The sequence below is a fragment of the Nelusetta ayraudi genome, unplaced genomic scaffold, assembly GCF_046127955.1.
Source record: "Nelusetta ayraudi isolate G7.1 ecotype Tasmania unplaced genomic scaffold, CSIRO-AGI_Nayr_v1 ptg000016l, whole genome shotgun sequence".
In the NCBI taxonomy this organism is placed as follows: domain Eukaryota; kingdom Metazoa; phylum Chordata; class Actinopteri; order Tetraodontiformes; family Monacanthidae; genus Nelusetta; species Nelusetta ayraudi.
The window spans coordinates 6,150,688-6,175,326 of NW_027466066.1; the positions used below are offsets into that span (position 1 = coordinate 6,150,688).

Here is a 24,639-nt window from a genome sequence, read left to right on the forward strand (position 1 = left end):
TTTTCCAATCTCAAGTACTTTCCAATTGAAATCTGGTTGTAACAAGAAGTTTATTTAACACAAACAACTGGTGGTTGACGGTGACTAACGGCGAAAACGTGTTCAAGCTTGGCACGGCGTGAAAAAAAAAAACAGGCAACTTTATGAATCTGGCCTCCCCTTCTGCCTCTCAAACGTCGTCCTGTCATCAAATCCGAGCAGAATTTCCCTCCTGCTTGACCTCTTTCACTCTTCCTTTTGCTTTAACTGCAACACCGATACGAAACCAGGGTCAACAACACGCTTTCCCAGCTGAGGCCATAAAGACCGGCGTGTTTTCGCCGCATAGACCGCAGATTTCCCCCGCTCCAATTCCGGGGAAGCTCTGCGACTCATATCTCCCACAGCATTGGTAGATTTCCACCTCCCCTTTCGTTTTATTGCGCGTCGCTCTTGGGGAGCTACGTGGAGGGCAGCAGAGGCATCATCACCTCACAGAAGGAAAGTGTCTTTATGGATGGATTTACTGTGGAGCAACATCTATAAAACCCTGGGGTTAATGTTGTTAGGTCCACAGAGCTCAGTTGCCAGTAAACATGTTGTCTAATCGCTCAAGAGGAAGCAGAGGAAGCGGGTTCACGGTAGTCCTGCTGTTTCAATTCCTCTATCCATCGAAGGAGTTTCGTTTCTCACTTCCATCACCATCGTCTCCCTGTTTCCTTCTCATCTCCAGGTTTAGCTTGCATCAGCTGAAGAACATGCTATTTTTTACATCCCTTACCCATTCTCCTGCACCAAAGAAGCAGAAGAAGAAGAAGAACAACAGCAACTAAAGAACGGCCGCTCTCCCTTTTCCTGTGACGCGTCTCCTCCGACTCCCACTTTCCCGCTATGATGCAGGGTGAACACCTTGAAGAAGTGTGACTAATGCGTCTCAGGAGAGGGCACATCCCGGCAGAGATCCTCTCTGACATGTGACGTAACCGCGGCGAGACTCACTGCGTGTGATACATGGGGCCTCTCGTCAGTCTTAGTCATGGTACGGCGTCACGGGCCTATGTGGAGATAAACAAAGGTGGAATGCGCAGGGCCAATGAAATGCTTTTGGCTGGTGGCGACGCTGTCAATAATTTGAGCGGCTTTGCATTTGAAAAGAACAGCCAATGTACTTTTTTTTTTTTTCTTAACAAATGTACCAATGCAATACCCACAAATGAAAAATGGCTCTAACCAATTGTGCCATTGTCCCACTTCTGCTCAAGAAATCAGCCCTTTGTGATGTCATAGGGGGCCTTAGGGGGCCGAGGGAACATGAACGTTTCCATTGGCCCCAGGCGATACCGCTACTAATACTCTATGTAATAGAGGGGGGCCCAAGCTGATTTTTAAATTGCTGGCCCCCGCAGGGGGCACTGCTGGCTCTCCCGGCCAGGTGTGTGCACTCTCCCCGGCTACTGAGACCACCTCGCCACCGCCTTGTTAATATCCCCTTCCAGACGTGGATGCTCCAACAGAGCATTGCTTTTAAGCAGGAATCTAAACTGAGCACTTTTTTTTTTTTGCCAGAGGCTGTAAACAGAGGGCTAAAATATGCCGTTTTCTGGAGTTTTTAATGATCGACTGGAACCTGGATTGAAAAATGGAAGATCCTAAGGATGTTTCCAGCACGGGGACCTTTTACAATGACGAGGGATTGGCTAATTAAAATAGCTCCATGAATCGCTCCACCAGCTGCTGCACGCCTCCTCCACCACCAACTCCAGCTCCACCCCTGCATGGTGTTTCCAGCCAGTGCCCTCAGGCAAGGCCCTATGCTATGCGACCCAGCTGAATGGACAAGGTGGAGGGCAGACCACCTGGTTGGCTGACCTGTGGCCCCCTGCTGATTGTCACCTCTGGCTGATAATGTGTGTGTGCCGCTGCTCACGCGTCTGCATCCCTGGCCCCCGCCGTGAGGCCGGCCTGGTTTATCGGGGGGGTTGTGGGGGGTGTTGGGGCCCTCGAGGCTCCCGACCCAGACCTCCCAACGCCGCGTCGTCCCGTTTCAAACAAGTCAGGACCGGCCTGCAAGTTAACCTGCCGTAAAGTGGTGGCTTCCTGTGTCCCGGCATCACGTCCACACACATGGAAGAGTTTGTGAGGGCCCACTGGGTCATTGTCATCATTTCTTGCTTTTCATTGGTTTGTGTTTTTTTTTTTCCTTCCTAATAATGCTGCCTGATAAAAAGGCAAAGATCCTCGCACATCTACAGTATTTCCATGGCCGGTGCGTCGGAGGGTGACAATTAAGTCCAAACTAACAAAAAGATTTCTAGCACATGCGGGCGACTTGCAGAATTTCATTGCGACGTTTCGGTCCCAGACCTTCGTCAAGCAAAGCAAAGCAATTTCGGTCTAGGACAAAAACATCGCAATAAAATTCTGCAAGTTGGCTACGTGTGGGGGAATTCTTTTTGCTAATGCTGCCTGATAAAATGCACACTGTTGAAACCTCATATAAATGAATCCTTATTCCTTAAAAAATAAATAAATAAATGAATAATCAAAGCACAAAATAAAGCCTGTGCTCCTATCTTGGCATCATGAGACATCATGAGTCACTATTGACATCATCACCACTTTTCTTGTCTTTGGAATCTTTTCCTTTTTTTTGGTTTGGTTTCCTTTGAATACATAAAAGCATTCCAGATTTGTTTGTGTTTTCATTCACTTCTTAATAATTCATCATCCAAGAAAAACTCTTACAAATAAATAAAGCGTGTTTCATCAGCATCTTTTTTTTTTCATCTTCCTTTTTCCCCAGTGTGATCCAGCCTGCATCCGGGGATGATAAATATGCTCACCTCCCGCAGACGTAGATATATGAATGGGGACCAGGGCGTGTGTGTGTGTGTGTGTGTGTGTGTGTGTGTGTGTGTGTGTGTGTGTTGAGCGCGAGCGCGCGCGCGCGCGCGAGGTGGGGGGAGACTTCCAGACTCGAGACTTAAGTCATCCAGGACCAGCCAACCAGCTCCTTTGGCTGAATAAGATGCACGATCACCGAATCGCGAGGGGGAGGCGCAACGGGGCCGCGGAGCTGCTGCCGCCGCCGCCACCGCTGCCGCCGCTCTCTATATCCAGCGGCGCACAGGCGCGCTCAGCTCCATTCACTCCGGAGTCCCAGTGAGCAGAGGAGCAGCGCACACTGCTGCCACACTCACTCTCAAACACACACGCACACAACAGGCTCTGGATAGACAAGCCCGGACGTCTTCCCACAGGATCTTCTTGCCTTGGATTATATTCTTTTAAGGGACATCTTTTTTTTTATTTTATATGTAGATTTATTTATTTAATTTTTTATTTTTTTTTTAAAGGGAAATCAGATTGTTTCGACTTTATCTAGATTTTCCTCATAGCGGTTTGGGCGGAGGGGTGTTTTCTCTCTCTTTTTGCGGGGTTAAGGGACAAGTGCAATGCGTGTCAGCAGACCTGTCTCTTGGGATTGCCCCACTTGCGCCTGAAGGAGATCATGCCGAGCTTGTTCCAAGAGGACGCAGCGCGGCGTGAATAAAACTCGCTCCAAAACTTCCCGGTCCCTCCTCTCCCCCACTGCTATTTTTCTTTTATTAGTCTGAATTTTGTGCCAGTGAGCAACCGAGCAGCTCCGACACCGACTGCCCCCCACCCCCACCCCGCGCGCTCTCTCCCCGAGGGGATGGTCGTGGATCCTGCGGGGCCAGGGGCGATCGTGCGGCTCCTATACACACTACAGCGACTTTTTCCCTCGTGCGGACTTGGATCTGATTTTAAAGGGAGATGAGAGCCACAGTCTGTTTCCTGCTGTGGACGTCGTACCTGCTGCTGGCCGGCTCTGAGGTAAAGTTAAGCCGGGGCAGTGCCTGGGTGTAGGGCCGGGTAGAGGACTGCGGTTGTTCGGGGTGGGTCACTTCATTTGCGGGTGTTTCTACACAGCTCCAACCAGACAGAGGAAAGTTTCCCATTTGATTTCGGGGGTGTGATTTTAACACGACTGGGCAGCTATTTAAAGAGAATCGTTTATTGGAGTAAGCCCAGTGCACCCCCCCACCCCCCATTCGAATCATGCGTTAGGTCGATTTGCACCATAGACTTTAGCGCAAAACCAGAGAATCGCACCCTGGGACTGAATCAACACAACACCAGACGGATTTCTGACGCAGCGCGCGCGGAACAGCAGACGAACGCATCTGCAACTTGGACGCGTATCGCAGTTATTTTTGGCGTTTGTGCCAAATCTGCGCGTAGCCCGGGCCAACTGGGCAAAAACGTTTTGGTTGGCCGGAGCGCCTTCATGGGAACCGCCGCCGCGGCTGATATAAATAGCCGCTGTTCCTGTAAAGGCTCCACGGGCTTCTGTCGACTTGACTAGAGGCGCTTTTTTTTTTTTTTTTTTTCCTTTCACAGACCGCAACAAGTGCAAAGTGCGGAGGGAGGGATGCCGCTCCGGCGTGTCAGCCCCGATGTCGCAGCAAGCGATCTCCGTAAAGAAAACGTGCGGTTCGGGAGAGTTCGCAGGTGTTTCGTATTGGCTGATTAGCCTCTCGAGGCAGCCGCGGAGTTAACGCGCACCTTTTCTTTCTGCGGCATCCAAATTGGTGCTTTGTCAAAAAAATGGCCTCGCCTACCAGGTGAAAGCAGTAAGATTTTTTTTTTCTTTTCTTAAATAGCAGCCATTGAACTGGAAAATGTGCCGAACATACCGACAGAGCATCTAGTCGTGAAGCTAATTAAATTGCGTGATTTCTCAATGGGGTTCGGCACCACCCTCTCCCCGGGCTGAACAGCTGTAGTTGGCACATCGTTGCAAAACAAAACAAAACAAAAAACTACAAAAGAGGAGGGCTCTTCTTCCTGTTTCACGTCCATGCGCAGCGAGTTTGTTTTTTTTTGTTGTTGTTGTTTGTTTGCTTGCTTGTTTGTTTGCAGACAAACAACAGTGACACAAACCTCACTGATCTCTAACATCTCTTAACGCCTCTTGTTTGAACTCCTCCACCCTCCCCTCGAAACCCCCCCACCAACCCTCTCTGCTACCCCCCCCCCCCCCCCCTAAAGGAAGTGGAGTTTCCCCAGGAGCTGATAGACAGGCTGTCGCACAGTGAAATCCACAGCATCAGCGACCTCCAGCGGCTACTGAACATTGACTCCGTAGGTAAATTCTGCCTCTTGATACTTCTCTCATTTTATTTTAAACTTTCGAGTAGCATGTTGTTGAATGTAACACCCAGTAGTAATAGTGTAATAGCAGAGTAGTACGCTTAAAAAAAAAAAAAAAGATGGATAAATTACCACTGCGGTTGTTTATAGCTGTTGTGTTTGCAGTCTGTTTGTATCCCTAAAAAAAAAAGGAAATAAAATAAAAAGGTAATGGGTGCATACATTTTATTCAAAGGTCATGTCCAAATTAATCATGACCACGGGGGAATCGGGCCCCGCCATCATTCTCAACTCCGACAAAGTGAAGCCTGGGGTTATTCATTCATTCTAAGAACTTTGTTAAAGGAGCGCGTTTAGCCCTCTGTTTACAGCCTCCTGCCAAAGCTGCTTTGTGTTAGCATCTAGCTACAACTGAAGCTTAGCTGTGTCTCAATGGCAGTGGCAACACCTGGCTCATGGCGTTGCTGCTAACTGGGGACAGGTGCCCGTTGACGCGCCATGCCCTTCATGATGTCACAAAGGGCATTGTTTTCAAGACCATGAAGACCATATCAAACTAATAGAAACCTAAAAGTTTGACTTTCATGTCGGCAGCAGAGTTAATCGATAGACTATTGTTCGGAAAATATTGGTTTTAAAATATTGTTTTTTTTACATAATATGGGACTTTCAAGGAGACGTCATATACAGTAAAGCAGTCAAAGCCCACGGCTCCTCAAACAAAACTCCAAAGCAATGTGCTGCCTCGGGATCCACGGTGATAACAGCAGCCGGAGCGATAGGCGCTTCCACCGCGCACATGTGACCGAGGTGGACTTTCACTGGCGGACGCTTATTTGTGCATATTTCTTCAGCTGCCGCAATAAACAGCTTTTTTACAGCCGCTGGCTGCCACATATGTCGGCCTGTAAACAGAGACAGGTCAGGAGGGTTCCCTCAGCTTCAGGTTCTTAAGAAGGGGGTTGGCGGCGGCAGCGGCGGTGGTGGGGGGGCCAGGCCGCTCCATCTCCGGCCATCTCAGATTGAGTTACAGGGGCGGCGCAGGAAAGGAGCTGTCTGCCTTCACATGAGCCTGTATTTACACAGGCTCGGACCATATATCACATTTTTTTTTAGGGCTCTGCCACCGCCTAAAGATTTGCTGATGGAAATAAGTAATTACCAAATTTGCTCTAACCGTCTCCTAATGGTCCGAGTTACCTCACTGGTCATAGCCCATTAGTAACCTCAAAACTTTGCGTTGGGCAACGAGGGCCGTGACGTGCCCCTCTTATTATGGAGACTCTCTGACGGACGTATCAATCAGGACCATCCAGTTCACCAGGCGAACCCCACCCGGCTCGCCCGGAACGGATCCCCGCAGCACCTATGGCACGAGAAGGGGCGTTTCTAATTGAATTAACATGTCTCCCTTCAAACGGAGGAATGTTTGGCCGGGTAACCGTAGTAGGCTGATTATTATTACGAGGACATAAATCTGTCTGAGGCCCGGCCTCGGCGGCTCAGCCCGACCCATTAAAAGAGCGTTGACGCCAGCCCGGGGGGTATTTTCAGCGCTTTTGTTGCAACTTGGTCGGGGGACGGTTAAGGCTAGCGGTGCACGGCGCGGGGAAAAGCTAATTCGAGCTGTTTGTTGAAACTTTTTTTTTTTTTTTTTCACACGTTGGCGCCAGCGACTGATGTCGGCTCATCCGGGAAACCCGGGATCATTTTTGTTTGCGGGCGACGTTGCTTTAACCTCGTGCGACATGGACGTCTCTGTCGTTGGGACAACGGCGCTATGTAACTCAACCTGGGATCAGACAGGGGCTGCAGCATGGGTCAGCAACAGTCAAGTGTCCATCTCAAAACCATTTTCAAATCATAATCTCACTGGCTGTGAGATTATTATTAATGATGATTTATTATAGTGTTGCTGACCTGTTTTCATTTTTATTTGGTCGAATGTCCTGGGCCCTCAGCGTAATTCTCATAAAATCTTGTTTTATGAGATTTACGAGAATTGCGTTTGCGATTGTTTGTTTGCCGTCAAGAACGATTGTTATACTTTTCTCTGTGATTACTTGTAAAAAAAAAAAAAATCCGTCTCCTCCTCCGTCCAATCATATCGTGCCATTTTCACTTGCAGTGACGCGTAAATGCCAAAAAAGTGTTTCCATGACACTTTTGCGATGTACCTCTACATCGATACGTCTGAAAAATCACCTCATGAGAGCGACAAAACCTTTTAGCCACATTTGAGTCGGTGTTCCTTTTTCATATTTTCCATGCACATGTCCTGCAACAAGGGCGGCATTATTCAAAGGGCTGGGAGTGACAGACGAGATGACCCTGCTCAAGTCTACAGATTGGCTGTCTGGCCCCAAAGGTGCTCTCCTCCTCCTCCTCCTCGTCTTCCCCCTCCGGCCTGCTTGCTCTTGTCTTTCCCAGTTGAAGGACGTTGACAGGAGAAAAGGGAACCCGACTCTCTCTGTGACAGGACGGGCCCGGGTGGAGGGAACTCCTACGACTCACTCCCTCTCTGAAAACGTTGTTGTGCAATGCCGTTTTTTTTCTTCTCTCTCTCTCTCTGTTGAGCTGCAACATCCACTGACTCCTGCGGCGCCTTGTATAAAACATTTGTACCTGCCCTGTCACACGCCGCAAGGGACTTTTGCCCCATGACCTAAAAGTGACACCTAGACAGCTGAGCCATATAACAGGCTGACAATAACGAAACGAGGAGGAGGGAAACCTGCGGAGGCGCCCATTACAAACCAGTCAACAACCTGCCGCCTGTTTGCGCAAGTGAAGGGAGGAGGAGGGAGGAGGAGTGGAGGCTAGCCTTCAGCTAATGGAGGTGGTGGAGCAGGAGGTGGAGGAGGAGGAGGAGGAGGAGGGTGATTTACGTGTCACTAAAGCCTGTTCCACGGCGAACCTCCTGTCCTCTTTCTCTCTCTCTCTTGTCTCAGGTTGACGAGGCTCCAGGCATGTTATTGCTTCTCAGTCACCTGGAACCAACAAGGGAGTGAACCCCTCACTCCACTTTCCCCCTTCCTCCTCCTCCTCCTCCTTAGAGTGATCATTCTTTTGTCGTTCCCCCACCTAACCCAATTATTTTCCCTGCCTGCTTCGCTCCATTTTGCCCTCATGACCCATATTTTCGCTCTTCCACTTTAAAAGGCTCCAAAAAAAAGTGAAGGAGCTTGTTCATGTTCCTCCATCCACACTGAGATCACTGAGATGAACAGACGGATATCTTGGGTGGAGCTGGTGACCCGCGTGGTGTTAAAAAGGTCATTTGGTAGGATGGGACCACCTGACCGACGGCGTAGGTGTGCATCCGCACGTACGCGACCTCTACCATACAGAGCGTGCGAGCGTATATCTGCATATATCTGCGTATATGGCTCCAACCGGCTGATTAGCTCGGGCCCTTTGAGGCGACCACGGGGGCCCCCCGACCCGACCCGCTACCGCTGCCCTCCTCCGCAGCTTCCGGCGCGGGGGACCTTTGGGCTCGGGGTCAGCGGCGCTCTGAGGGACGACTCCTGGACAGCCGCTCACCGACTGAGGGGTACGTTAGGTGTTAGCGTTTCACCGCGCAGGGTCGCTTGTTTTTCCTTTAAAGTAGCCGCCCAGGTGGGCACGGGTGCGCCACTGCGTACCTGCAGACGTTTCAGATCCACCCACTTAGCAAACACTGGCCCCAGACTCTGCTCCCTCAGAGAGAGAGAGAGAGAGAGAGAGAGAGAGAGAGAGAGAGAGAGAGAGAGAGAGAGAGAGAGAGAGAGAGAGAGAGAGAGAGAGAGAGAGAGAGAGAGAGAGAGAGAGAGAGAGAGAGAGAGAGACTTTATGGTTTTATTGCTGCTCTGGCACTTCTGCTGTAATCCGCCTCTGTGCCCTGGGTGGGGACCAAAACAAGTCAGCTTTATCAGATGACCCGTGACTGCGGAATAATTTGAGCCGACTATCTCGGGACGGGAGTTGTTTTTTTTTTTTTTTTTTTTCGGGAGCTTTTAAGGAGCCACTGAACACGTATTTTTCCCCAAAGCGAGGCGAGCGATTGGAAAAGCAAACATTTTCGGGGGCAAATGAGAGACGTGGAAACCGCTAATTACGCGGCGAGATAATGGCGGCTGAGTACCACCTGTCCAAATGACCACTTTACGTACACCCCCCTCCACCGCCCACCCCACCCCTCCCACCTGCGTGTGTGTGAAAGCCGGTCGTTGTATCAAGGAGCTCGCTGACTCACCACTGCCTCCACGTCTGATTCGTGGGGTGGCAAAAGTTCAGCCAAAAGCTGACGACACAAAGCTGGCAGTGACACACGGCTCCCGAAAAGAAACCCTTTTTGTTTCCTGCCCCCTTACCTCGTGCACTGTGACCTGTTTTCATCGCTCGGTGTCGTCACCAGCAGCAGCAGCAGCAGCAGCAGCAGCAAGAGTCACCTACGCCCGCTGGAAAGAACCCAGGCCTTGTGTGTTACATACGGCTCAAGCCACAAGTGCTGAGTTGGTTACCTTCTCATTATGGTCGCGGCCGCTAGCCAGCACATCGTCAGTTGTGGGCGGGAGTTTGTAAAACATGGCAAGTGCGCCGAGGTCATGAGGTCACGACACATGTCAAACACGCAAAGAGAATAAAGAACTAAAATCCGCTTTTCTGCTTCTTGTTGGAGTAACATCATTAATACGTCTGCCTTCTGTCTTTGACGAGGTACGGGAAACGATGTTATCGAGGAGCCGAAGCATCACAAGCTCCGCCAGCAGCTCCACCAGCAGCACCACCAGCAGCACCACCAGCAGCACCACCTCCACCGCGTCCACCACAAGAACCACACTGGTTACTACAATGACCTGAAGAGCACCCAGCTCCACAGCCGACGCAAGAGGAGCATCGGTAAGACTCGGCCGGGGCTGCGTTTCGTCTTACGATGGGGAAGCGTACACACACATGGCGGCCTATTAAAGTGTCAAGACGGGCTAAAAATAACCCTTGTATACCTTCAATACGGGTTCCCGGGAGATGAAGCGGATCACTTTGCACTAATTTCAAACAAAGCTAATCGTTAGTGGCTTTTTATACTGCCTTTTTTGGCAGATTAGAGGCGCCCTAATGGGGAGATCTAACCCGGCATTTATGGCAATCAAGGAATCACAGGGAACTACTGTGTGATGTTGACGAGGACGTCTGACACAGAGTCTTTTAATTGGCCCGAGGCTCCCCCAGATCAGAGGCGCGAGCGAAAACATATCCTCCAGCGCTGAAATTCCAGGCATTCGGGCCTCAAGTTACAGCTCGCCCGCGCGCTCCCAGTGGGATTTCTTCATAAAACGCCACGCAGTACGATATCTGATGGAGTGAGTAGCGTGCAACCGTGCGGCGCGTTCTTTCAAAAAAAAAAAAAAAAATCCTCGCCAGCGATGAAAGCAACACAGGGGTGAAGTGGCAGGTCGTATTTCATTGTATGCGCACCGTATCATAAGTGTAGGACACTGTTCACCGTTTTGGCAGCCATCCACAAAAAGAGCCGCAGTTGGCGGAGTACGTATGAACTTTTTTTTTTAGTTTACGACATAATGTTATCTCCAACACTGTCGGTCCAACTTTGGGGGAGGGCGGCATTTGGAACAAATAAATCTGAAATCAATGCTCCCTTTCCTAGTCTTTTTTTTTTTTTCACAATGCACCAAGGTCAGAAGCCACTATTAGATTTCCAAAGCGGTGGATGTTTAGGTCCACTGGCCCGGTCGCGGTGCATTAGAGCGCCAGCGAGAGCTCTGAACAAAGGAGTCGATCCCAAGGATCCTCGGCTTTGCAGTGAGATCACATTTTTGGATCGGCCGTCTTTCCTAACAGCCTTTTTTGAGGAGGTTTTTGGACAGGATCTGAGGTGAGACGCAGCTGCTCCCACGTTGAGTGAGTCATAGAATTAAGAAAGAGAAAAAAAAGGTGAAAGAATGTGCTGCAGCAGCGTCAGCTCGTGTTATGGCGAGGCTGGGTGGGTTGGTGGCGTTGGGCCGAACTGCGTCACCCAACACTCAATCTTGACCGGGGCTCCACCCACTCTGTCCTGCTCTCGCCCCCCCAGTGGAGGAGGCGGTCCCGGCGGTGTGCAAGACGCGGACCGTGATCTACGAGATCCCCAGGAGCCAGGTGGACCCCACGTCTGCCAACTTCATCATATGGCCGCCGTGCGTGGAGGTGAAGCGCTGCACAGGCTGCTGCAACACCAGCAACATGCGCTGCACCCCGTCGCGCAAGCACCACCGCACCGTTAAGGTAAGGCAAAGGCGCGCAAACACACAAACAAACACACACACACACACACACATGTTTGATTTGTGACTGTTCAGACTGCAAAAGAGGCATCCGGTTTCAATCTGGACGGGCTGAAAATCAGATTTTTGTTGGCAGTCTGAACGAGGCTCAAGCCAAATCCAAATGGCTTATGGCAGCTCTTCTAAGAGGTATAGACTAATATACGAGTGTGATATTGAAATAAACAAACAACAAGCACGCACAGCACACACACACATTCAAAACGTACACACAACTAGCGTGTGTCAGAAGACGTCGACATAAACGTCCTTCACATCAACCTTCACATCAACAGGCTTACACAGCAGCCCATCTCAGGGTCTTATTTTACCTTCCAATGTACAGACTAATTCATTAAGTGTGATATTGAAATCAACAAACAGCGGTGCGCAGGTGCAAATTTCTTTCGTTCCTGGAAGCTCAGTGTCTGAAAACCAGGTTCATAGTTTCATGGGAGTTGAACTTCACACACATAGTTTACACACCAGGTAAGTCCCTTTAAAAACAAACGTGTTTCATTTATTCAGCCACTCCGTCCTCTTCGATCAAGCCCATGTTTGACAGCTTCGGCCGGGCTGACTGGTGTCGGGGCAGCCGAGCGGACGCGGAGGGTTTCCAGGCCGTTGGCACCCCCGGCCGAGCAGCATTAGCTGGCCGCTCCATCACCGTCTGACGTTACGTTACGGGTCGCCCGACAGGAGAGACACCCGAGGCAGCGCGCCGTGGTTTCCCCCGCGCTCTGTTTGTTTGGCCTGGCCCAGGCGGGTGGAGACAGAGTGACTGAGAGACAAGAGAGAATGGAGAGAGAGAGGGAGAGAGAGAGAGAGAGAGAGGGGTTGCACTGTTCCCCAGAAGCCTGGCAGGGATGAGACAAAAACAAGTCCATCTGTTCAGCATCAGCAGGAGACACGGCGGCCCGGAGCCCGAGTCTTTATTCCTGCCGTATTTACACTTGGTGCCGAGAGTGTTTGCCGCCGAGCGGCTCGGCTCCTCGGCTCCGTCCCGCGAGTGTGCGAGACAAGTGCGGCATAAACAGGAACTGTGTGTTTCTGTTTCTGTCTGCGCTGCCTTATGTATCTTGCCAAGTGCTGCCCGCTGGCACTTTGGCAGGGTTTCCTTCTCGTTTGTTTTCTGCACGTTCAGAAGGGTCTCTGAACCGAACTGAAAAAAAAAAAAAGCCCCAACACTTGAACAGAAGCGGTGGTGTAATGCACAAAAAAATGTTTTTTTTTAATGCTTTTTGGGCCGCGCAGCCACGAGGAAAATGCTCATTGCGGAATAAGTTATGAGGTGGTAACAAGCGGACCTGCGACGGCTGTTTGTGCCGATGGCGACGATGGAAATATACCCAGTTTCTCTCTTTTTTTTAGCAAACTTTGAAAAGATTTGTTTTGCATCAGGAGGAAAGAAGGCTGCAGGCCGGGCGGCCTCGATATAGAGCAAAAACAATCGCCGTCTGTGCCCTCGTCCACACTGGCACACAGGTCCTTGGAGGTTTTTTTTTTTTTTTTTACCTGCTCCGTCCCTCATTTTAGGACAGTGAGGCTTCAGTGTGGGAGACAGAGGCGCCCTGCAGGGGCGGCGGAGGGGGAACAGGCTTCACGTTTCAGAAACGCTGACTCACGGCGGCGGAAAAGAGAGCGGACGGCGAAACAAGCCCGGCGCGTCTGCCCGTCTGCGTGCGAGCACGTCCGTCCGTCCGTCCGGCACAGAGCTCCCATTGAGGGTGACGAGACGGACGGACGGACGGACGGAGGAAAAAAAAGACATTACAAGGTCCGATTCAGCTATTTCTGGAATGTCGTGATGCGTGCGCGTCCGTGTCCCCCGCTTGACACCGAGGACTAGAAATGAGCCGGTGGAGACCCTCGGGCGGTGGGCGGGGCTTCACCCATGGGATGGTAGGGGGCGCCGCATCGCACGGATAAAGGTCATCCATTAGGGCCCCCGCTCGGTTCGGGAGACATTCGCCGCATTGTGCGGCGCTCGGAAACATCGTCCCGTGCCAAGGTTTTTTTTTTTTTCTTTCTTCCCGTTCATCCTCGGAAGGAGCTCGTCTGAATAGCGATTCAGTCGGCGCTTCCTTCTCCCTCCTCCGCTTATGAAAAGGCTAAAAACGTCGTCCCCGTCCGCCTGCTCGCTCGGGCCCCCGTCTTGTTTTCCGTCAGCTGGCCAACGATTGCGGGGGGGCAGGGGGAGGGAGATTCACTGTGTTTCTTTCCATCTCACGCCACTACTCGTTTGTCCAAATGTACCATTATTTATTTATTACCCCCACCCCGTCCCGCTCCTCTCCCTCCTTGCCTTATTTTTTCATGCCACCGACCCTAAAGAGAGAGCCGCTCTGTACAGGCCTGTCCTCGCTCTGCCGGGCTCAGAAAAAAAAAAAAAAAAGAGAGAGAAAGGCAACTTAAAAATAGGATGTTGCCCGAGGGCTGAGGAGAGGGACGATCTCAGAGCCCCCCCACCACCCCCCCCTCGTCCTCTCCTTGTTTTCCATTCTAATCCGGTTTTTGTTTTTTTTTCCATTTTCCATTTTGTTTGAACTCCCTGTGCACTTGAGGTTGCAGGGAATCGGCGGCTGAGGTATTGGCTCCAACGATCGGGGCCTTCAGGACTCACGGAGCAGAGAGGTCGCTGAATTTCTAATGAATTTCAGTCAGACTCGATCGTCTTAGCATTCCTTTAACTCCTCCCTGCCCCCCCCCCCCCCCCTCCAAACCCCTCAACCCACCTCCCTTTGCACTTTCAGTGACACCATCTTCACTCCCTCCCCCCCTTCTACCCCCTCCGACTCCCCCTTTTTTTCACCCCCAAGTAATTCCCCACAATTTGTCTCATTCCTTGTTTCCTTTCGGTATTCCTTACAGGAGGTCTTTTCCAGGGAACGTGCGATCATGTTCTGTTTCCGTCTGAGTTGCGGCACCAGCCCACAGAGCCCTGTGAGAAATTGGCCCGTTCTCCCGAATCCCGAATCGCTTGTGCAAGACGAATCTCCCCCCAGAAACAAACTCCTTTTGTCTGCCTTTGATCGGCGATGATACGCACGTCCTCCCCGGTCGCTTACCGCCGTCAAGGTGTCAGGCCGCGATCTGGCATTCCTCTGCTCGCTGGTCTCCACTGTGTGTGTGTTTGCGCCTCCCTCTGTTCTCCCCGTGGGGCCGATTAAACAGCCCGTGACAGCGGCAAACAGCGGAGCTGCCACTCACCCTTTCACTCATTAACTCCGAAGGCGTCTGCGCCACTTCCTCGTTTTGGCAGAACGCAGCCAAAGGCCCCCTGGTGCGTAACGGATCCGCTGGCACTGGAGATGCACGGGGCCGTGTTGTGAGTTGGATGAAAATCTTTCAAACGGAAAAATTCTCACGTTTCACTCTCCGGTAATAAGCGTTTACGCTTCGTTCACGCATCAGGACGTGGGTCTGTTGTGGGCTTTTTTAGGGTTTTGCCCTGAGAGCACAGTCGGTATTGGGAAAGATTAGACGGGACTGACGTCGTTTGGAGGCGACTGAATCTTACACACAGTGGGCCTTTAAGAATAAATCTACAGTCGTATCATATATCCATTGCTCATCAATGAGCCGCAATCGTTCCTCCTCGCCGTTTCCAATCTGAATCTAAAGCGTCTGAAAAAGACCGAAAAAAAAAAAAGTCTGCAAGAAAGGAAGCAGCAACGCATGAGAGCTGACTGTTTCTTTTTCGTTTTTTTTTTTTTACTGCCATCACCATGAAGTCTGATGGAATCGGTGTGGTGGAATCCCCTGACAGGAGCCTTCATTTTGGTTTTGGTTTCGTGGCTGGAAACACTGATAGTCGGTGAAGCGTATACGTACGTACAGAAGCATTCTGCGGCGCTCGCACAAGGTCGTCGGTGCACATCTGTGTAAACCCCCCCCTCCCTACTTCCCCTCCCACCACCACCACCTCTCCGCTCCCTTTTAAGAGAAAAAGACGTCTCTCTATATGAGTGTGTGTGTGGGTTTCGGGGTAGCGCGGGGGTCAGAGCGATGCTAAGTAAACTCCCCCACGGCAGTGCTGGGCCGTTTTTTTTGGGGGGCGCTAACGCGGCAGCGAGGAGGAAGACAGACGGCCGCAGCCGCAGAGTAATGAAGTGTTGATGGCCGCCGGATCAAAGTGGAGGCTGACAGAGGCCAGGCGGATGTAACCGCAGCGCTGAGTGTGGGGCTCCACACATCTCGTCGCACAGGGACCCCCGGGCCTCGACCCCGACACACACATGCTAGCGGCTACATGGGAGCTGCAGCGCCGCTGCTAGCGCACCAGCGCTACTCTTCGCGGCCGTTTTCGTAAAAACGACGACGGTGATGGCGATACAGTGAGCGTGATTTATTACAGTCTGAGGGCTCCCGTGGATTACGTCGGGGGAGTGGGAGCGAGGGGGCCTCCCTCCCTCGCTCGCTCTCCCTCTCGCTCGCTCTCACTTCGTTTGAAGTCCCATTGCAGCTGTGAATTATTTTCCCCTTTGATTCGCTCGCTTTCTTACAAGATGAAGAAGGGTTACAGAGTCCGTGTGCGCACATTCGTGTGTGTATGTGTGTGTGTGCACGGCAGGAGGTTGCACACAGGGTCAGAGACCATGGGAGCGTCCCGTCCAAGCCAGGAGCCGGAGAGCTCGGCTACCGCCGCGCCAGCTGGAACGCATCAGCGCGAGCGGGAAAAGTCGCACTCGGCTCCGAAACCGTATTTCACTTTCTTTTTTTTGCTCTTTTGTCTCGTCTCTCGTCGTTCCCTCGTCCTCCCCACCCTGTCGTGTCGAACAAGCGCCCCCTCCCTTCCACTGTCCAGCTCCTGTAACGTCTCCCGCCTCTCTCATTTTACACCCGTGCCACTCTCGGCCTCTTCTTCTCTCTCTCATTAGCGGCCGTATTTACTTTCACCGCTGCCGCCACCGCAGGTGCTCAGTAATCTGCGACTCCCCGGCGATGACAGATTGCACCGCCCGTCTCGATCCGTTGTCCCCCGATAGCGCGGCGGTTGATCGCTGACACACGGCGGTGGGAGCCGTGACGCACCCTCCTGGCACCGCAGGCCCGTGAGCAATGCGATAAACGGCTCCACTTCCTGCCTTCCCCTCCCCCCACGGCGACACGAGAACATTTTGACCATGGAGCGGTGTTGAGTCACTTGGCAGCGGCAGGTCGATGTTTTGTCTGCGGCTGTCCCCGTCCCTTTTTTTCTTCTTCTTTATTTTAGTTCCTGACTCCAGTGGAGCAGCGTGGCATAATTATTGTCATTCATGTTTTTTCTTTTTCTTCCCGAAAAACTCCCTAGATGTCCCAAAAAGCTAACCAGGGAGAGTTCTCAGTGTCCTCTGTGACATCACAAAGGGATTGTTTCCAGAGCTGGCTAATTTAACATCACTTGCTTGAAAAGCAGAGCAAGGAAAAGGAAGGAAAGATGAACTTTTCTTGTTTTTTTAGATTAATAACAGGGACACAGATTGGTGAAATTTTGCATGTAGGAGCTTTAATTATTATTTTTTCCCTGTTTGCCTTCAGTAGACGGCAGAATTTTTTTTTTCCATTTCTTGTAGCATCTCAGCCGAAGCGTCTCATCTTCCCTCCGTCCCCTCTGCCCAGCTTCCTTCCTGATAAATGGCTCGCTGCTGACTTTCCACTCTCCTTCATCCCTTCAAAACACCCACATACTGTACATTTTTGTTTATTTTCACTACGAATTCTGTCCCCGGTCCAGTTCGCCATGGCCCGCGGTGCACACATCCACATCCCCATCGCCGTGTTTTGCTTGGACGGCTCGCACGACAAAAAAAAAACAAAAAAACTTTCCCCTCCGTCTCCCATCAGCGCTCAGGGAATTCCCAATTAGCCCGTCGCTGCAAACCCGGCTTCGCACGGAGGGGCCGCGGCGACACTGAGGACGAACCAAAGCCGGGGGGGGGGCTGTGCTTCCCAGAGCACCCACCCCAGCACCCCACCCCACCCCTCCTCCTCCGCCTCACCCCTGCCTCACCCTAACCCTGCGGATCAGATATCATTCCACAGCCGCTCCGGGGACTCTTTCTCAGGGCCCGGGCTTTTCTAAGGAGTTAAGAGCAGTTTGATTTATACAAAGAAAGTGTGGGGCCCCCTCGCCGTGGCATGGGGGTCTCCCTCTGATGTATGTTTTATGTGGGAAGTCATTGACTCTCCGCTGTAACGGAAGCCAGTTTTCTTTGGCCTGAGACGAAGAGGTGTCTAAAAATGGAGGGGATGGGAAGAACAAACATGAAATGCAAAGTGGAAAAAAAAAAAAAAAATCGAGGAGGAGGAGAGACGGCCACTCCTGTGTCGACGCTTTCCCACATCTCGGACGAGCGTGCACACACACACACACACAGAAAAGGAAGTGTGGAGGTCTGGACAAAGTGGCGAAGGCAGAAGCTAATTTGGAGGCATCGTAGGAAAGTCCTGTAGAGTCAAGATAATGAGGAGAGAGAGAAAAGGAGAGAGCGGGAGAGAGAGAGAGAGATTAACTGTTTATTTAGCCCTTTGTTTTCAGCCTCCTCCTGCAAAATGGCTCCATGTCCCACATGCTTGTAAGGAGACGAAAACAAGGAAGCCGTGAGTCAATGTCTCAGAAACCAGAGCAAACATGTGCATCTCTCAGCACTATTAGTGTACTTTGTGACATCACAGGGGGCTGATTTACTGAACCGTGTGACTCAGACTGACTTTCTGGGCAGCAAGCACGCAAAAAGAAAAGTACAGGATGGACTTTTCTCACTCCTGGAGAGTTCAACGACAGGCTTGGGAGGGCAGTTTTATTGTTCAAGAAAAACACTGATGAAGTGATTTTTTTTTTTTTTTTTTACGTCATTGGGGACCTTAAAGATTTCCATATGCTCAACACAAAAAGAAAAATTGGTGGAAGCATATGTGCAATTTTTGTTGACGGCGGCCAACCCTCCCTCACTGCTCCTCCTCCAGTCCTGCCTGCATTTCCTGCCCTAAATTTCTGTTGCGAGTCGCCGGGAAACTAAATGTTAATAGGTAACACATGAATGTCATCTCATGCGAGTCACGATCACGGTCGGCCCCTCCTCCCCACCCTCCTTAAAGGACCCCCTTCTGTTTGCACACACACACACAGACACACACACACACACACACACACACGGCCTAATGAGAGTGATGGTCAACCTATCTGCTCTCCGTTCTTTCCTGCTTTGGCCCCTTTCTCTCTATCTGTGAGGGCCAGATAACAGCGCACGCATCCAGACACCATTGTCCTCTGTTTGCTGAGCGCATACCTCTCGCTGATTGCTTATCCTCCTCTTCCACCCTCTCTCTTTCCCTCCATCCCTCCGTCGCAGAGGCCTGGAAGAGGCTCCTCGGCCAACCCAACCTGCACCTCTGACACGCAGCAGCAGCTGCAGCTGCATCAGTGTCGGCAATGGCCAGTGTTGGGGAGTAACGTTGTAAACCCCAAATTTGACGTGGCTGTGTCTTGAAGGATCCCGGTGAACCTGCAAGTGGCCCCATGTCTCTAGGACAAAGTTGACTTTTGACCCCATAGACTTGCATGACATTAGGGCAGTGGTTCTCAAACTTTTTCTGTCACGCCCCAGCTGGAGGAAGAAAATTTTTCACGATTCTACAGCCAAAAGTGGCCAACAACAAAGAACACTGGCCAACGCCGGACTCCTGAATTCTTCTTTTCGTCCCTGTCAAATATTTGTCCATTCTGTGTACCCGAGCAGCGTTTTTCTTAGCTACAACGTACTTTTTACACTTTTTGTTAATTGTTCCGCCGTGGAAAAAGTTCCAACGTGAAAACATTATTTCCCCCGGGCGCCCCGTCTCCCTCCCGCCCCAGACGTACCTCTGCGCCCCCCCAGGGGCGCCACCCACTTTGAGGAACACTGGGCTACAGCATTGTTTTGTCAGACGGTGGGGTTGGTGTGACTGATCCGCTCCGCTGGGCGCCGACCTTGACGGCGCCACCACAGCAACGGAAAATGTCTATTTTTTCATTCTCTTTCCCCTCTGCTGAAGTTTACTGTTCATAACACCGGAGTGGGGGGGGGGGGGGGGGGGGGATTGTCGGTCAATATCCTCTCTTGTGGCGGCCGACCGCTGGGATAGGTGAGGCAGGAGATATTGTTTCCATCTGCCCCCCACCCCACCTCCACCCCAGGGGGCCCCTCGGTGATGCTGGATGGGGAGAGGCTAGCGGCCCCGAGGCCGGCGGCCCTTTGGCACTCAGATCAGAGGGGAGAGAAACACATTGCCGCCGCTGCCGCCGCCTTACTTCAGGAGTTACACAACAAGATCATCATAACCTCGGCGCAACCCTTTATATTCAGCTTTCATCTAAGCTTTAATCAACACGGCCTATTCATAACCCTCGGAGGATTGGCCCTTTTCATAACCGGCTGCCGGGTGGGAAGCGGAGTTCAGGCCTGTTGTGTTTAACCCAGAGCGAGTTTGCCGTGCTGAAGGTTAGAAATCCGTGCGTGCGTGCATGCGTGCGTCTCACACCTAACCGTGTAAACTGTTCGTCTTGTTTTGTTTCACCCCTCCCCGCACGTTGGGCAACACTTTCCCTCAGCTTTGAAGACGTACAAACGCGGTTTCATGAAAACCAGCGTGCGTGTTCCAACAAGGGCCGGCGACTTTAGGTGTGTTTGTGTGTGTCTGTCTGGATGTGGATGCTCCAGGCTTGAAGTGCTGCTGCTGCTGCTGCAGGTGGTGGTGGTGGTGGTGGTGGTGTTGGAGGGCTCTCTCCAGGCCTCTCTTCTCATGCCAGGGTAAACTTTCCCCCCGGGGCCTCACGGGCGTTTGCACCAACAACCCTCCACCGCCTCCCTGGCATTGTTTGACGGGGTCATTCTGTATTTACACACCTGATCAACAGCGTGCAGAGCCAGATCAGACTGGGAGGAATGCCCACCGTTGCACTTCAAACACGGCGCGAGGGAAGCCGATGCAATGTTTTTTTTTGGTTTTGTTTTGGGGTGTTTTGCGCAGATCGGCGTGTGAAAGAGTCATCAGTCACAGCGCTGCGCCCCTCACTGCGCCTCACTGCCGCTGCAGCAGCGAAGCCGACTGACTCCTCCGCCTCGTCCCTTTTCTTCTCTTCCAGGTAGCCAAGGTGGAGTACGTGAGGCGGCGGCCCAAGCTGAAAGAGGTCTTTGTGCGGTTAGAAGACCACCTGGAGTGCGTGTGCACGTCGCAGCATCAAGCGGCGGAGAACTCGGAAGCAGAAACAGGTAAAAAAAAACAACAACTGGAAAACGAGTTCCCGGAACGCGTGATTGCTCACTGTTGCAGTTTTGTTCGTTCGCTTGTGCATTAACCGTTAAAGACCGAAGGCGCCCTTAGAGCAGAAGATGTAGATTTAAAATCTTTGCCCAACTCTGAGTTGGGTAAAAGTTGCATCTGGTAGATACGGAAAGAACCATCTGAATGAGCTAAAAAAAAAAAAGAAAGAAAAGAAAAGGGGGATTGGAACCTCTGCTGCAGGTGTGACGGCCGAGTTCCAGCGTCTCTGCACCGTCGCCGTGCTTGCCTTCCATCATCTGCTGCTTTCCCTCTTTTATCTTTCCCTCCTCTCTGCTGGCTTTGCACTGGGTGACCTTTTTCTCTGGCTGCTCACCAAACAGACAGACACGCCTGCTGCAGCGAAACTCTAGAGGCTCTCTATAAGTGCCTCGTGAGGCCGGAGCGTGCGTGTGTGTGTGTGTGTGTGTGTGTGTGTGTGTGTGTGTGTGTGTGTGTGTGTGTGTGTGTGTGTGTGTGTGTGTGTGTGTGCGTTCAAAAGCGTATGCATGGGCGTCCAAAGGCTGCATGACAGCAGGTAAATCAGCCAGCGCCTTGATGTGAAGCCTTTCTCTCCCCTGCGAGCAGATAAGCGCTGTGATGTGCGCTGATAAGGCATCTGAAGTATTTATAGCGTGTCGTATCTCTTTCTCGCCCGCCTGCTTCTGTCCCGGGGGGCCGTCGCGCCTCAACTCTGCCTCGCTTCTCCTCTCTCTCTCTCTTTTTTTTTTTTAACGCTCCCCCTTCCTGTCCCAACTTTGTGTTTTCAGGCCACCGTAGGGCTAAGGGTAAAAAAAGGAAACCTAAAAAGCTCAGGTCCAGCAAGGATTTATTGGCAACGTAATTAAGTTGCGCTCGTTGCCCAAAGTCCACTGGAGAGCTGTGGAAGGGAACAGGTAGGACTGAAAACCACCACCACAACAAAAAGAGAGTCCCTCTTTTGCCGTTTGACACTTGCACTTGGCCCAATCAGAGCACAGCAAAACTCCCCCGCCCCCCCACCCACTCCCCGGCAATCACTGGGCACCAATCACACCGCGGCCAATCAGTGTGAGAGGAGGGAGGGCCCGAGGAGGACAATGCTCACGCCTCAGAGCTGCATGCTAATGTGACCTGCCTTGCCGAGCATGCACACTCCATACATGTGCATTGTGTGTGTGTGTGTGTGTGTGGTGGTTGTGTGCTTTGTCTAACATGTCACTGTTTGTTCCACAGCTTAAAAGGCACCTTTCCGCTGTCCCCGCATTGTCCTCCTTCACCGTTTATTTTTGTTCTTTCGTTCACCGATTTTGTCACTCAGGCCTTCTCCACATGTGCAGGGCCGTTGCCTACTAGAGGCCTTCCAGACGCATGCGATCAGATTTAGGAAAACTGGAAAAAAAACAGGAAACGGAAACCAGAGCATATTTTTTTTTCTGCTTGTCGGTCATTTTTTGCGCGCGACACGTTTGTGTCTCTTGTATGTGCAAAGCAACGGCACATAAATGGTAGACAATGAATCAACCTGCTTTCCACCTGAATCAAAGACTAGAGTTATCAGATCTTGTGTTTCGTTAACTTCATATTACAGCTTAACATTCCAAAACAACACTGTTTTCCGGTGCTGCTCCATATTGGCTTTTCTCCTGGCTTCTTATTGGGCATCATCGGTTACATCGCCACCTCTCGGTCGGCATGCGCTTGAAATGGCCGGAGACAGGTGGTTGAGACATGGTTGGATGAAATATTGGGAGAAAAATCTGTTTTGAAATACCAGCAAACATGTGGACAAGGCCCAAAGAGTTTTTCACTTTCACTTTTTAAAATGATGATTTAATTTTTTTGGAACAGTTTGGGGTTTCGTGTGTGTTTTCCCTCCTGGTTTGAACTGCATGCACAAATTGAACACCACCTGCAAAAAAAAAAAAAAAATCAAATAACCCTCCCAAAAGAAAACCTCTCCCAAATATCGACTGTTGCATCACTGACGTGACTGTTGTCGTTCTCTCCCGCAGTGGACGTTAGGTGAGATCCACCGGCTGCCAGAGCTTCTGCGTGGGAGGAACCTAAACGGAGGGAGCTGCCGACAGGAACCCAAGCCCTGTCCTCTTCCTCACTGCCATGCAACCACAAATAAGACGTTTCTGTAAAGATAAGAGACAGACACAATAGACGAGAGACAAAAAAAAAAAACAGAGTAAGATGCCAAAGGTGCTTTTTTTTTTTTTTTTTTTTTTTTCCCTTTGAGACGATAATGACACCTTGTTCTTCGGCGGGACGTCACCTGTCTGGAGCCGCAGATGAGATGATGAAAGGGATCCGCAGTTTCAACGACCGGACTGTGTTTTTTGAAGAAGCAACGGGACTTTTCTTGGATATCAAAGTGCTGAGACCGCAGAGGATGAACTTATCCGTCTTAATGAATGACTTGTAAAAAGAAACCAACTACTAAAAACTGAAAACCAACAGAGGACAGACGTGAAACACAAGGACAGTGGTCCCATTAAAGACTCGATGGAGGATCAAAGACCTCCGTTCGGAGACGTTTGCTCTGATTGAAAGACCATGTCTTCTAGTTTGCTATGTTCAATTCAAAATCAGAGAGGGGAAGACGCGACGCTTCAAACAAACTATTTATACAAATTGGACGTTTGCTTCCTTGCAGTGCAGAAAAGAGAAAGAACAGCAAGAAAAAAATGTTGGTGGAGGAGAAGGAGGAGGACTGTGCAGTCTGGTTCTGTGTAACCGTCGCAATCACGATCTCAGACTTCTGTGTTTTTTTTTTTATTTTAAGTCGGCGTTATTCTTGTCATCCATGTTTCTTATTATATTACATTATATCTGAATGATGTTGTAAATTCATGTGTACGGTTTGGACATACTGTATGTGTGCGTACGGAGGAGATGTGAGAGTCAGTCCAGGAAGATGCTTTATTTTTGTTATGAAATATATTAAGCTCACTTATACCCAAGCAAGAATTATGTTTATTTCTTTTGTTTCTTTCCGTTGTCTGTCGGAGGAGATGCAGTGGGGGAGGTTGGGGGCTGCTGGGCCCGCCGTGCAGAAGTGGGGGATGCAGCCGCTCAGACATGGCAACACGGCGTTCAGCTTATTCTAAGCTATTCTCGCACATTGCAAACACAACACATTGCAAACAAACCCCTTTGGAGCGCGCTGGAGGGACGGACAGGGGCGCGTGCACGCGCGTGTGATTTCTCACCTACGTGCGGGCGATTTGTCACCCGTATCGCTCTGCAGACGTGATAAGGAGGGACTCCCGCCCCGCCCCGCTTCGCCTCGCAGGCACATGTGTTGTTCCTGCGCAGGAAGGAGCAAAGTCCGACTTTAAAGAGCCAACGAGCGAAAATCGACACAAGTGCATGAATGGGCTCCTTGTTCAGCCGTCAGAGAGAAACAACCCTCCGGTCGCCGACACCAAAAAAGGGGCTGGCGAGGACTCGGAGGCGGCCTGAAAACAGTGGAGTCGAAAGACCTGAACAAAGGCGAGTGTGTCATCGGGCCGAGACGGCATCTTTTGTTGGAGGTCGTCTGAGGCTGAACAGCAGGTTCAACCAGGACGAGCTCAAGAGATGTCGCAGTGTTTTGTTTTTTTAAATCTCCCTTTGGCTCCTGCTGATTGGATGCAGCCCACCTGTGAATGAACTAACCGTCAGCCGATTGGTGCTATATTTATGAAGCTTTTTTCTTTTGTCTCACGCTGCTCACGACACATCAACGCCAGATAAGACCAGGGACCACACTTTTTTTGACTTATTTGACTAAATAGATGCCGTAATACCGTCACTCTTTTTTTTTTCCTGTTCCATTGGCTTCCGTTGGATAGAGACAGCAATAAGCATAATTTATATATTTATGTTTTCAACAATAAATATATTTCTCCTTACGAAATGACAA

General features: G+C 50.9%; 1 protein-coding gene across 2 annotated transcripts; it reads left to right on the top strand.

Annotated features, from left to right (window-relative positions):
* Window positions 1-3,078: 3,078 nt before the first annotated feature.
* Window positions 3,079-24,639, top strand: pdgfab (platelet-derived growth factor alpha polypeptide b). Of its 2 annotated transcripts, XR_012926464.1 has the most exons (7): window positions 3,079-3,837; window positions 5,056-5,152; window positions 9,859-10,041; window positions 11,234-11,424; window positions 20,569-20,695; window positions 21,515-21,640; window positions 22,739-24,639. XR_012926464.1 is itself a non-coding variant. In XM_076024203.1 (6 exons), the coding sequence occupies exons 1-6, from the start codon at window positions 3,778-3,780 to the stop codon at window positions 22,750-22,752; spliced, it is 672 nt and encodes a 223-aa protein (XP_075880318.1). In that variant the 5' UTR covers window positions 3,086-3,777; the 3' UTR covers window positions 22,753-24,639. The 2 variants fall into 2 exon arrangements, 1 of the variants encoding a protein (XP_075880318.1); XM_076024203.1 differs by lacking the exon at window positions 21,515-21,640 and having other exon boundaries at window positions 3,086-3,837.

Coding starts and splice junctions, on each gene's coding strand:
- pdgfab (XM_076024203.1), top strand. CDS start 3,778: ATGAGAGCCACAGTCTGTTTCCTGCTGTGGACGTCGTACCTGCTGCTG. Junction 3,838..5,055: donor TGCTGCTGGCCGGCTCTGAG/GTAAAGTTAAGC, acceptor CCCCCCCTAAAG/GAAGTGGAGTTTCCCCAGGA. Junction 5,153..9,858: donor ACTGAACATTGACTCCGTAG/GTAAATTCTGCC, acceptor GTCTTTGACGAG/GTACGGGAAACGATGTTATC.